This window comes from Heliangelus exortis, chromosome 1, assembly GCF_036169615.1.
Source record: "Heliangelus exortis chromosome 1, bHelExo1.hap1, whole genome shotgun sequence".
In the NCBI taxonomy this organism is placed as follows: domain Eukaryota; kingdom Metazoa; phylum Chordata; class Aves; order Apodiformes; family Trochilidae; genus Heliangelus; species Heliangelus exortis.
In genome coordinates, this window is record NC_092422.1 from 162,880,537 (window position 1) to 162,894,345 (window position 13,809).

At 42.7% G+C, this 13,809-nt stretch overlaps 1 protein-coding gene across 1 annotated transcript; it reads left to right on the top strand.

Moving 5' to 3' along the window:
- Positions 1-3,783: 3,783 nt before the first annotated feature.
- IL26 (interleukin 26) lies at positions 3,784-10,138 on the top strand. Its single transcript, XM_071749045.1, has 5 exons — positions 3,784-3,954; positions 4,341-4,397; positions 5,567-5,698; positions 9,860-9,925; positions 10,011-10,138. The coding sequence occupies exons 1-5, from the start codon at positions 3,784-3,786 to the stop codon at positions 10,095-10,097; spliced, it is 513 nt and encodes a 170-aa protein (XP_071605146.1). The 3' UTR covers positions 10,098-10,138.
- The last annotated feature ends 3,671 nt before the right edge of the window (positions 10,139-13,809 follow it).

Below are 13,809 nucleotides of genomic sequence, written 5' to 3' on the forward strand. Positions count from 1 at the left end.
GGAGCAGAGGTCACACACAGTCTTCTTTGAAACAGCCCATAGCCAGGGTACATAAGGCAGGATTTTCTTCTCTAATAATTTCACTACTCTGTTAGTATTTCTTATTCTTCTCCTTTAGTTATTTTCTTTCTCTTCCATTCTCATGATCATAAACTTTACACATTTTGTGTTAATGTTGCAGAGGAACTTTGCATGTGTTCTATTGTTCCTTAAGTATTCATTGATAATGCATATCTAAAATTTTCCATATGGAGAGAGCCCATTTCCTCTGGGGCAAGTTCCTTGAATTCCAGTGGTTCCTAGACTAGGTCTAGAAATCATCATGCTTGGTGGTGTGTTCTGCTGTTGTCCTCAGAGTGGAATACATCAGTTTCACTGCCCATACAAAGCTTTGCAGATCTTTTCTGTCTTCATTGCTAAATGGGTCGGGACCCCTGAATTAACTTTTTCCTCTGCTTCTTATAATTAAATAATAACGAATAATACTGGTTCTTTGGTATTTTATACTATTTATACTGTAATTATGTTTGAGTGCCAAAGTGGCTCTAAAATCCATTATCAAAGTGCTCCTCACTTGTTACTCCTCAACAAAGGCATCTGAGGACCACCAAGAGACTCCAAAAGAAAACACCACCTTTGTTCTGAATCATTAACAGATGAGAAAGTTATAGAATATCAGCTATTCTCTGACTAGTAATTAAGTCAGCATATAAAAAAAGGGATATCCTAACTGGATAGCAATCCTAATTTTACAGGATGGATTACCAAACTGTGCCCACATTATTTCTATGACAGGTAGATGGGAAATCTCTATTTCCTTTAAATTTGTTTGTTTGTTTTTTTATAAATATGGTCATCATACATCAGCATCCACTGGCATCCTTTTGTACCAGTCAGTTGAAAAGTTATTACCTATTCAGTGAGATGTTTGCTGGTTCACGTGTGGAGGTCTCTGGACCCCAACACAACAGTGTCACTGCAATGGTGACAGGAGCTCACAGAACAGACAAAATGAAACTTGTGGCCTCAGGGGTTTTTCAGCAACATCAGAAGCTCCAGAGATGTTGAAAATTATTGATTTTCTTGTAAAAAGCTATTACAGACTGACTGTGTGGCCTATTTATTCCATTTAGAGGAAAACTGTTGACCAGGGACTACTCTACCTTGGGGAATCCAAGGCAGTTTTGCATCCTGCCTCTATTGCCTGAAGTCCTCTTCTAGGAACAAACTGGCAAGGGGCTAATCTGCTGACCACACACATTGTGGTCTGAGGTCTGGTGTACCCCATCCAGCAAGCACGACAGCATTTAGAGCATTTAATTAGAGACCACAGTAAAAATGAGAAGTAAAATGCACATTGGGCATCAGGTCTCCACCATTTCCATGTTCCAAAAGTCCAAGCTCTACTCCTCTTGTTGGTCTTCTTTGTCCCAGGACACCATTAGCATTTCACTGCTGGTGATGCTACTGAGATGTATGGATAGTCTTGTGGTAAAATGCATTTCCCAGAGCTGTTATGGCTGGGATCCTTAAAGGTGGATGTTAGTCCTGCTTGGCCTGGAGGCTGCATGCATGGTTTTTGTGGAAGTGGTGAGTGTGTTCAAGGCTGGGTCCAAGGGTTATCACTCTTCTTCCTCCCAAAGCCAGCTCATGCCTCTAGCACAGGTGTGCTGGCAGGGACAGAGAGAAGCATACAGGTCTGCTCCAGGCTCTGGTAACTCGATACTTACAGATCCTATGAGGAGAGGCTGAGGGAGCTGGGGCTGTTCAGCCTGAAGAAGAGGAGGCTCAGGGGAGACCTCATTGCTCTCTACAACTCCCTGAAAGGAGGATGGAGCCAGGTTGGTCTCTTTTCCCAGGCAACTCTCAGCAAGACAAGAGGGCATGGTCTTAAATTGTGCCGGGGGAAGTTCAGATTGGATATTAGAAAGAATTTTTTCACGGAAAGGGTGATCAGACATTGGAATGGGCTGCCTGGGGAGGTGGTGGACTCTTCGTCCCTGGAGACACTTAAAAAGCGACTCGATATGGCACTCAGTGCCATGGTCTAGTGACTGTGGCGGTAGTTGTTCAAGGGTTGGACTCGATGATCTCTGAGGTCCCTTCCAACCCAGCCTATTCTATGATTCTATGATTCTATGACTTTCAGTGGTACCACTTGCACTTTAAATAATTTTCTGATCCGCTGAAGCCCTTCAGGGTTCCTCTTGAAATACTGAGGGATTAAAAAGTTCTCTCCTGGGTGAACATTTCAAGAGCTTGCTTTTACTCCCCACAAAAAATGGTATCACTGTAGGCTGAAGTATTTCTATGCTGGACTAAAACCTGCTTTCTCCTCTTCTTGGATACACCTCAGCCAGTCCCAGGGGTCCTGACATTTAACTTACATCCTTCCTTGGATTAAGAGTCTCACATTACAGATATCAGTTCAGCATTTCCAAGTCTATCCTTGGTCTGATGTTCCTTGCACATCTGGTGTGGTACCTGAGAAGCCTCAATCCTTTGGCTGTCTCAGAGTCAGGCAAGAGACAGGGAATGAACGATCTCTGTTTGAGCACCTCTGTAGCAGAATCACCATCTGACTCTACTGTTTTACTTTTACCACATCTGTGGCAGGTTTGTTGGGACATTATTTTCCAGTCCCCTTGTCTCTCAGTGGGCTTATGAAGCAGCTTCATAGCAGGCATGCTCCACTCCCTGAACACAGCCCTCCCTGGAGCCCTCACTTTCACAGTAAACAGTCTGATGCTTCTACCGGGACAAATCCTTCTCTGGCAAATACTAATTCATAGAATCATAGAATAGTTTGGGTTGCAAGAGACACTTAAAAGTCATCTAGTGCAAGCTATCCCTCCTGCAATGGGCAGGGATATATTCAACTACATCAGGTTGCTCAGAGCCCAGTCCAACTGGACCCTGAATGTTTCCAGGGATTGGCTGTTTACCACCTCTCTGGGCAACCTGTTCCAGTGTCTCACCACCCTCACTGTAAGAAATTTCTTCCTTATATCTAGTCTAAATCAACCCTCTTTTAGCTTAAAACCAAGAGCCTTTGTCCTGCAGCAACAGGCCCTGCTAAAAAGATCTGAGATACTAAAGTAGCTAGCAAACCCCTTTGCTACTAGCTGCTGTACCCCTGAACCAAACCACTTCTTAAAGACCAGAGAGTGAAGTCTTAAGGCAGTGCAATACAACTTCTTTATAGATTACTGCTTTCCCAATGTTTCTTATGGTAAATCAATAAAGATTTTTTTTCTCTCTGAGAAAAAAGCCATTTTTCTGGCTGAAAATGAAAGCCAGAGCCATTTGGCTGAGCCATTACCTTTCAAAAAAGTGCTGCCACAGGGCTTTGCAGGAAAATAATAATAATTAAAAAAAAAAATCTCACTTTTGGTATACTTTGTTAGGAAACCAAACTAACCAGCACAACAAATTTTTCCTCACTTGACCACCACTTAAGTGAAAGAAGACTTCTCACATAAGCGGGAAGTTCTTCTTTCTTGGAAACCTTGAACCTGCTGCCAGTAAATATGGAGCTATCATTTAGCAAAACGTCACAGATTATTGTGGTCAAATTTTGTTGAAAGTGGAGCAAGATGTATAAAAAAGCAGAGCAACAGTAGTGATCAGCCAGCACATGAGCAATAGGTTATCTACGTGAGCATCTCTGCGCAGAAGCTGCTTGAGGGTTAACAAAATTAGGTTAACCTCTGTCATCTAACCAGTCCTGTTGTATCACATATGCTGCTGTGACTGTAGAGGCATAAAGATTTGGGAGTGAAGATGAAAGTATATTCTATTTTCAGTTCTGGGGTTTTTTTGGTTCTGCTTTGTCTTATCACTGTGGAAGGCAAAAAGTCACCTACAGGAAGGCATACCTGCCGAAAAGGACTCCTCTCCCAAGTGACAGAGAACCTGTATATCAAGGCAACTAGTTTAAAATCATCTATTCCTGTAAGTTGATCCCACTAGTTGAAAAGTTTACTTGATTTATAGATGCTTCTTTACCAGATTCATTACTGAGCACCTGGAAACATTAATAAGCCAAATAGTCTCTGCAGTCCTGAGAGACAGAGTGATGCTGCTACTTCTTTCATAAAGTTGGGGAAAAAGAAGATGCATAGAGAGATGGGATGAATTTGCCAAGAGTTTTACATGGAAGAGGTCTGGAGCTAGGCTGGGGTTGGAGCAGATTTACTGAGTCCTCATCCTATATTTGAACAAGATGATGATGATTTTTATTATTTTTTTATTATTATTATTTTGGACAAACCAGACTTAAAACTCTGTTTCCCTTCCTCTGCTTAGGTTATTTAATACCAGTGTATTATATTTTACAGAAAGATCTCATCAAGAACACAAGACTGCTTAAAAAGACAACAAAAGTGCTATTTATGGTAAGATTTATACTACTGGCTTTCCTTTTTCTTACTTTGATTTTCCTTTGGTCTGTAGAGATAGGAATACATGAAACACAAAAGGTTAACAAAATCCTCTACTTAGAGGAAGTGGGTTATCTCTGCCCCATAGGAAGGGAAGAGCTGAGCATGGTATGGGGAGAAAGAGGTGAATTCAGTAAGCATGGCTGGAGGCACTTCTCTCCAGGAGACTCTGAAAGGAGCAGCTTTGGGTTTTGACCTCTGCAGGTGCACTGGAAGAGGGAGATCAGAGTTCCTCAGTGTGATTCAACATGGGAGTGAGCCTTGGGGTGCCTATTTGTAAGTGACTACAAGTATGTGAGATATATTAGCTCCCTTAACACAGAGATTTAGTGAGCAGGGCCAACGGAGTCAGTTTATCCTTAAGTAGAGACCCACTGGCCTTTGAACCCTCCTGGATCTCATTGATTACCTTGGGAATGAAGGCTCCTTAACTTGCCTGTGGGACCTACACATGGGCACCTGCATTTAGATGGCTTAATCTGCAGCTGCATTGCCCTCCTGGTGGAATTTCATACCTGATACTTGATTCCATTGCCTAGAAATAGTCACAGAGCCATTTGAAATACTTTTGGGCACCCAAGAGATCCCACAGACCAGGCTGATAACACAGTGTGTAGAGGGTGAGTGGTCCCTTCTGGAGCAGCAGTTGGGGATGAGCAGGATACCTTACAGCATCTCAAATGGTATGGGACTCTAATGTGGAGGAATGGAGAAATAACATCCACAGTGACTCCTACAATTTGGCCAAGATAGTCTGACTTAACTCTTCAATTAATCTTCCATCTATTCTTTGTGTGTTAAATAGATCTGTTGCTGTCAGTTCTGTTCATGGTTGGTCTTACCAATACCCTGTTGTCTACCAGCACTACATCCTCCTTCCTTTTTCTTCAGAAACAACATCAAGCTAAAAAAGTTAAAACATCAAGTTTAACATCAAGTTAAAAAAAAAACATAACAAAACCCCCAAAAACCAAAAGCAATCCGATGGCATACAAAAATTCATGAAAATGTTTTTATTGATTTTATGCTTTCTGAACATGCATATTTTTACAAGGCTGCCACTTTAGGCCAAAGTTGATTTGCAAGGTGTTAATTTGGCAATTCTTTACCTACTTTGTTTTCAGACAAACTGCAGGGTTCGAGATGAACTCCTCTCCTTCTACATGAAAAATGTTTTCAGTCATCTTGGAGCAGGAAGAGACAAATTGTACATTATTAGTGCCTTCCAGGTCCTGCAAACGAATATGAATGCCTGTGTGAGTATATTCCTGAGAGCCAAACTAACTTTGCCCAGATGAAAGGCTTGGGAAGGGCTCCATTTCAGCTCTTCAGCAGATAGAGGGTGATTCAGAGTCACAGTGTGCACCACATCACAAAGGACCCAACTTCCTAAGGGCTTCCCCACTGGGGGCAGGGATGTTTAGCACCACTTATTTCCTCTCCTGTGGGGAGCAGGCAAGGTGGTGGAGATACCATGGAGACACTTCCCTGATGATGATGTCCCTTTGTGCTGCCCTCTTAGCACCAAAGCTGCACAGAGGAAGAGTAATCACTGGGAGAAAGGTGATTCCTCAGGTTCCAGGGGTGTACCACTGGTTATACTTTCCTTCTTCAACAGTGCACCCACTGGACATGTGTAAATTTTACTCACATGCCATTTCTGCTCCTCCAAACTGAGTTCTGGAAAAGCTGGTGGTGTCTCATAAGTAAGCAGGGGCTGCAATTGGAGAAGCTTCCCTGTGTTGGCTGTGTCTACAGCTGGGGCAGGTTGTCAGGGAGTGATGCTGCTCACTGGCAAAATGTCCCTGGAGGGGATCCAGGTGCTACAGGGAAGAGGCACTTCTACCAACCTCATGTCATCATCCCATCCTATAAAATAACAATGGGACAGCACTTAAAGTGCCCTTTTATCCATGAAAATACACACACCAACATGCGATGATGCTAAGACAAGACTGTCGCTTGTGGGTCATTTATCTTCTTATTTTTTAAGATAGGTAAATAGCAACACAGTGTGGCTTAAAACTTTATGCCCTATTTTCTCCCCTGAACCTGCAGTCCTCGTAAGTCAGTGTCCCAGAAAGTGGAGTGTGACTTAGGGTGAAATGTAGCTGTGGATATCCAACCAAACGTCTGCAGTAATTTTCAAAAGTGAAGGGAGGATGGGAAGTCAATGGAAGAGTAATGAATTAAAACTTTGTCAAATCTGACCTGTATGATAGCATGAAAGAAAAGGAAATTGGTTCCCCATGTACACAAATATTTGCAATGCAAAAATTAGCAGCTTCAGATCTTGCAGAGGTAGAGGTCAGAACACAAATGGAATATTTGTATAATGTAAAAAGATTCAAATCTCAGTGGGAGAAAACTCCGCCAGGTTCAGCTTCTGCATTTAAACCCACAGTAAAGAGTTGTAATTTACAGTCAGTATTCACACTGCTGCAGTTATCTGTCAAAATTCTAGATACTGTATGCTACTGTATACATGTAATATGTATGCTATTTCACTTTTGTCTGGAAAAGCAATTACACATTTACAAGTGCACTGAAGGGTTCAGACTGTCAATTGTGACTAAATTTATAATATTAGTTATTCTGAAACATCATCAAGGACTGGACCTTGCCATATAACTTAGTAATACATTTGTTTCTGTACTCTGTAGAGACAAAATGCTGCAGATTTCTCAGAGCTCCTACATTCTTTTTCATAAGTAGTGCCAGTGCTCTACCCAGCAGCAGTCTAAACATAAAAATGTACATTTCTGGATCTTAAAAAAATATTGGTAGGAGAGAAAAGACTTCATCTGGCAGCAGAAAACCAACAGCTCTTTAAGAAATTACGTCTTGCCACAATTTTCTAGGAGGCAACTCATCTCTGGAATCTAACATTTTTTTGAAGTATTTTTATTAATTCAAAGTCAACAATACAAAACCATGTGAAAGAATAATAGAAACTTTGAACAAAATGAAAGTAATGGATCCCTGGCTAATACCTGTTTGGGGATTTCTCAATCATATTATTCCCCAATAAATTAGCAAACTCATTCATCCATCTGCATAAGCTCTTTGATTTTTATTATCTATGTGAGTTATAAGAAGCTTATGCAATTGAGGGAAACAGTGATACCCTTACATATATACCCAGCCTATATTCTTTCTTAAACTCAGGCTTTAATTCAGCTAGCTAAAGGCTATTAAAAAACCCTAACATTTGCTTCCAAACGACTTCCAAAGACCTGTGCTATATTATTATCATGATTCTCACCCTGCTAGTACTTGGGTTTGTACAAAATAAGGAAAAGGTGTTATTTTTCCAATTATTTAGAATGCTGTTTTCCAAAACCACATCGGTACTAACGTCTCTAAATCCCTTTTCTGCGGTGAAATCAGGCTCTGTTTAGATTATGACTGCACGTTAAAGGGAACAGATATTTTTCTTTGGGTACCTGGAGCATTCAACTGCAGCACCACTGGCCTGCATTAAATGCTCATGTTCCCTATTTGAGTCTGCGGTGTTGCAGAGAAGAGTATGAAGTTTCTTCTGAGGTAGCAGGTCATGGAAGTTTATTCTCATATTTGAGCAGAGTGAGGAAAGGCAATATATTCACTGCAGGATTTCTAATCATTGCTCTACCTTTGTAGCCAGAGCTTGTAGACCACTAACAGAGATTGCAGCATTATTTGCAATGAGCAGGGTTACTTGCTTGCTCACTTTTTACTTGCTTTGTGCAGGAGGAACAGCATTTATAAGGTGTATTACCACTCAGCCAGCATTGTCACTTAAGGTCAGTTCTGCTTCTGACTGATTTCAAGCTGACCTTAAAAAAAAATAAACAAACAACTCAAGTCAAAAAGAACTGTCTTAGCTAGAAGACTTTTAAAGGTTTACAAATTAGAGTTGCTTTTATTTCCACTTTCATCCTGCAAGGTGAGTTTTAAGTAGCACAAAAGGTGACTTGAAAATGTTTGTTGCTCCTTTTAAAAACCTCTGCACGGGGTAGAAAGAAGGGCTGACCCTATAGCGATGGGGCAAGGAGCTTAAAACTGGAAGAGGGGAGATTTAGGCTAAAAATTAGGAAGAAATTCTTTCCTGTGAGGGTGGTGAGACACTGGCACAGGTTTCACGGCTGCCACATCCCTGGAAATGTTCAACGCCAGGATGGATGGGGCTTTGAGCAGCCTGGGCTGGTGGGAGGTGTCCCTGCCCATACAGGGGTTGGAACGAGGTATCTTTAAGGTGCCTTCCAACCCAGCCATTCCATGATTTCAGTGGAGTCATCTCTCTTCACCTGTGTCCAGGATTTTTGCCTTTGCCTCTCCAAACATGTCCGCATTTGGAAAACGTCTGGTTCTTCCTCTTTATTTTTTTCCCCTGAAACCCTCCCATCACACAACGCCCCACGGAACGCAGGGACAGCTGGGGAGCCACCCAGCCGTGCTGCTCAGACAACTCAACCCGGACACCCCGGAGGTCCCGGCCGGTCCAACCGGACCGGACCAGCACCTTCCCCTCCGCTCTGGGGGCCGAGGGCGGTGCCGCGCTCGGGGGAGCCCGCGCAGCACTGGGGGCGGGGCGGGCACTCAAGAGCCAGCAGCGCCCCCTGCCGGCTGCGCCTCCCACTCTCGCCCCCCGCGGCCAGGACCCTGCGGTACCCAGAACCGAACCGTGACACCCCCAGCCCTCGGGACCCTCAGAATGAACGGGATCGATGTTTTCCTTCCTAAAGGCAGCCTCCAGCTACGCTCTTGCAGAGATAACGGGGCCCTGAGGTGCTGGCAGATTTGGGGGGAGATGCCTGGGGAGCCGGGGTCCTGAGGTGTTTGGCAGATTTGGGGGGGATGCCTGGGGAGCTGGGTGGGATCTTGGCTGCCAAAGCTCCCAGTGATCTGAATGGAAAAGTTAGATTGACATAAGGGTGCAAAATTAGCCTGTAAGTTGACAGACTGTGGAGGAATGGGAGGGAAAATCAAGGGGAAGCATAAAGCTACTTTAAAAACATGTTTGAAGGGTTTGCAGGAGTGTGCAAAATTTCTCTTTGTTCTTTGCAAAGGTCTTTGACCCTTAACCTCACCTTCTGTGAAGCTTCAGGGTTGAAGGGCGTTGAATCTCCAAGCTAGGCTGCAATGTACAAAAGCTCTGACTGCAACAGATGTAAAGATCCGTGAGACAAAGTGTTTGAAAAGAACACTCAGTGGTATTCATATCACATTTGTGCTGTGAACTCAATTTTCCAGAAAGCACGTAGGTAAAATAAGGCATCTGTAGTAGCAGAAGATGTTGGAGTGGTGCTGGGTTCACACATTTTACCAGTAGTCCTGTGGGGCCATGCTGTGGGTTGGACTTTTCCTCATCACTGTGTCTTTACATCAGCATCTGTGCTGCAATGAGATCTTTTGGTTTCTTCTCATCCCTTCAGCTTCCGTGTGCTCCATCCACCAGGTTAACTTCTGCTGTCAAAAAATTAAAGAAAACGTTTCTTAAGGTAAGAACAGGAGGGTTTGGTTCCCAGCTGCACTGTTAAAGGAATGTGGGTGATTGCTTTGCTAATATCTTTATTTTCTTGACAGCTTGGAGAGAAGGGAATTTACAAGGCCATCCATGAGCTGGATATTCTCCTTCCTTGGATTCAGGCCTACATACGAACCATCCTGTGAAGAACAAAGAAGTCACAGACAACACACTGCTTCTGGGCTAAGCAGAGGCCTGAAAATCAACTGAGAGTTGGGCACACAGCAGGCCTGGCAGTAACTCCATCCCACTGAAGGAGAGACTCTGTAATGTGGTGGCAAAAAGAGGGGATTTCAAGAGCTTTCATGGTTGGCCTGGCACAGCAGCTATGCCTGCCCTGCCATATGAGAGCAGCCTTCAGAGCAGTTTCAACATGTACTTCTCATCCTGCTTGCCTGCCAGTTGCCTCACAAGCATCCCTGAGACACACTGGACAAGCATAACTTGAAATCTGTGACTGTGTTGATCAGACACAATGCTCTGTGTGGGCCACGGGCTTGATCTGTCCCTGCCTTGTGCCACCCTGTGTGCTTACAAGTTGAAGCAATGAGGACCACTTTTGAAAATCCCTCCTCTAAACTGTGGTTTTTAAATAGTTGTAGCTATGTAACAGTATACACGAGCTGTTCTACATATAGTTAAGGAAATTAATTATATACCGCTTATCATTATTAATTTAAGGTAATAATTAATCTCTAATAAACATACGTTGATAAATGTCAAAACTTAGATCTGTGACTCATGCATAAACTTCAGATGTCATGCTCTACATGAGATCACAGAACACAGAAAACAAAATAATTGGATCACCATTGACTGGGATTGTAAAATGGTTTGAGAGAGGTTTATAGGAAGGCAGTTTCCAAAATATTTTTCATATAGTACAGAAAATGAAGATGGAGTTCTGGTTTTCTCCTATTTTAAAAGATTTACCAGAAGAAACTATCTAAATGGTGATAATATTCCAAATCTGTATGTTTGCACTTCCGGGGGGGTGAGATTCAGCAGAATTTCTGATCTCTTAGTGCTAATGTGCTATGGGTGTGCTGACACCGAAGAACTTAAGCCAGTTCTTCCTCTGTGTTGTGGCTTTCTGTGGCCCAGGCATGGTCGTTGGTCTTTGACAAGTGATCTTTTGATTCTAGGGTCAAGCTACATGCAGTCTCTGACCCAACAGGCCATGGTCTGTGCACCATTGATATCTTCAGGGACCACTCAGAAACTCTGGGGCCCCTGCAGAGGTGGTAATTAGACCAGAAGGAGGCAAGCTGGGCTGTCCCCACTCCTGAGCTCATGAAGAGGCCACCGCTGCTGCTGATGGGCTGTTGATCTTCATCCAAGTGAGTCCCAGTGGCTGGTGAGGGTTAAGCAGATAGAAGAACACCATCTCTTTGGATTCAAATCACTGCCCAGCATCCTGGAGAGAAGAACACACGAAACTGTGAACTGAACCCAGTTCACTGAGTGAATCCAGCTTGTGACCTGCTTCTGTTGGGAATGGAGCTACCTGATATCCTGTACTCCTGCAGCTCCTTACAACTTGAGTTCACCTCTCCCTGCCCACCAGCCGTGTGTGACTTGTCCTTTCTGATGCCTCAGAGACCTGGAGCATGGCTGGATTTCTCCACCAGCCTCTTCGGTAGCTTTGCAGCACACTGCATGAGCACTGGCCACTTGTAGCAAAATCCAAAGGAAAGCAGTAGTAAACTACAATAAACAAATTATTCATTAGCACCCTCTACTTCATTAAGAAAAAAGGAACAATTCTGGGAACTTGCTGAATAATTCAGCAAATCTCAGCAATAGCAGATTCTGATGACAAAATTCTATTTTAAACACGCGCTCTATGTAACAAATGATCCCAGCAGATAGATGCAAAAGCTTATCTTCAGTAAGAACACAAGGCAATTTCTTTATATTTACATTTTAAGAATGGTAGAATAATGATATGAGCCTTTCAGCACAGGCAATGACCTGTTACACCATTGGCTTTGTGGCTTTGGAGCTTTGTATTCTAGCAATTAACATCAAGGAATTACATTAGTTACATGTGGAAATGCAGGGCATTTTTCTGTTAAAATACAATGGTGGATGTTCTTGGGAAATACCACTGAGTGACTGTGGTGCCAGGACAGAGACAACACTGTGCACTTGGTGTATCCTGGAGTTCAGCACCAGTACACATCTCTTGCATCTCTTGATGTGCCTGTGTTGACTTTGTTCATCACATATAAAATACCTTGGTTCAGAGGAACTGACTAGGCATGTCTGTTAATGCACTGGGATAAACACTGGAGATGTTTTAGTCCAAATTTATGCAAAGAAAAGTTTGTACATGGCAGTTTCTGTTTGCTGAGAGCATTTTCTTTTGCTACCATATTTTCACCTGATTATGTATATCCCACAAGTTTGGTAAACAGAGAGCTGACTCAAAGAATTACAGAAGATTGAAAAAATTCCATCGGTCTCTTCCATAGACAGTTCCTAGGTAAATTCCAATTCTTGTTACTCTTCTGAAGACAGGAAAGCAGTTATGCAGACAAAAGGAAATATGATACATGAATAATTCAATGTTACCTTTCTCATAACTAGTCAGATGGTGACTGAAAATATCCCGATGCAGAATTTGTATTTTTTCTTTCACTTGATCATTTTCATGTCATCTTTGATCTCCAGCTCCCTCAGCCAGTGACATGAAGGGACAGAGCTTGGAAATAGACTGCCCAGGTGACCATAACAGGTGTAAAAGAGAAGAGTGAGAGTATTTTGTAAGATAAATTCAATTACTCACTGACCTGTAAAAGCTAGTCGGTAAATAATTCTTAAAAAAACCCAAAAAAACCCAAACCAAACCGACAACAAAATACATAAAAGGACCCAACTAGTGAGGAATATATCATCTGCTAAAATAATTGCTCATATCTTGGCACTAGGAATTTAAACATGTTCCTTGTTAAGGAGAATAGATATGCCTGACAGCAAATGTTCTTAATCTGGGAGACAGCAAAGCTAATTCATTATCTTACATGGTGATTTTAGACTTGAAAGGGACCTGCCAATCCAGAACATATATGGAGTAATATATAAAAGATAAGGTGAGGAAAGCAGCCTCATGGCCCTTATCCCAGTGGAATGTCACCTCCAGGTGAATGCCTTGCATGTTTAGCAGTAAGACACAGATTTAATCCTCTGTTTTATAAGTAGTGTTATGGTATGCAATTTCATTATTTTTTTTTTATTTCTAGAGGGGTTTGCAGTACATGACACATCAGGTTTTGTTGCAGTACCTTAGCACTCAACTATATTTTATTTGAGCGAACCATATTATAAAACAAGTAACTCTGAACTGCTATGTTCCTGGCTTGAGGAATCACCTCCAAATTATTTAGATCTTACTGAACTTCGTATTATAAAACAAGTAAGTCTGAACTGCTATGTTCCTGGCTCTGAGGAATCACCTCCAAATTATTTAGATCTTACTGAACTTTCTTTTTTGTTTGGTTTTTTTCTGTTTCAGAAAGCTCTCCTTACACTGTAAGATGTCACCTAGGATGTTAATGAAACTGAAATTTGGTTCCCACTCTCTTTCAGATTTCATGGAGCTGGCTGGTGCCAAAACAGCACATTCAGGGAGAAGGAGCAGGGAAACCCATCCCAGTGCTGTCACTAAGAGGAGGCTGCAGAGACCCCACCACCTGAAAGGGCAGGACCCATCCTGACTACACATAGCTGGAGCAGGAGCCTGAAGGTTTCAAGGGGTGCAATGCTTGCTCCAGGGTGAGCTGGGCAGTGGAGGGACCTGAGGTAAGGGAGGTGTAATTGGCTGAGGCTGTGCTCACTTGCTCACCCATAAAAACA

Bases quoted from the DNA above. Each gene is read 5' to 3' on its own strand.
- IL26 (XM_071749045.1), top strand. From the start codon at position 3,784: ATGAAAGTATATTCTATTTTCAGTTCTGGGGTTTTTTTGGTTCTGCTT. The intron at 4,398-5,566 runs GTAAGATTTATA...CTTTGTTTTCAG, and splicing joins CAACAAAAGTGCTATTTATG to ACAAACTGCAGGGTTCGAGA. The intron at 5,699-9,859 runs GTGAGTATATTC...TCATCCCTTCAG, and splicing joins AAACGAATATGAATGCCTGT to CTTCCGTGTGCTCCATCCAC.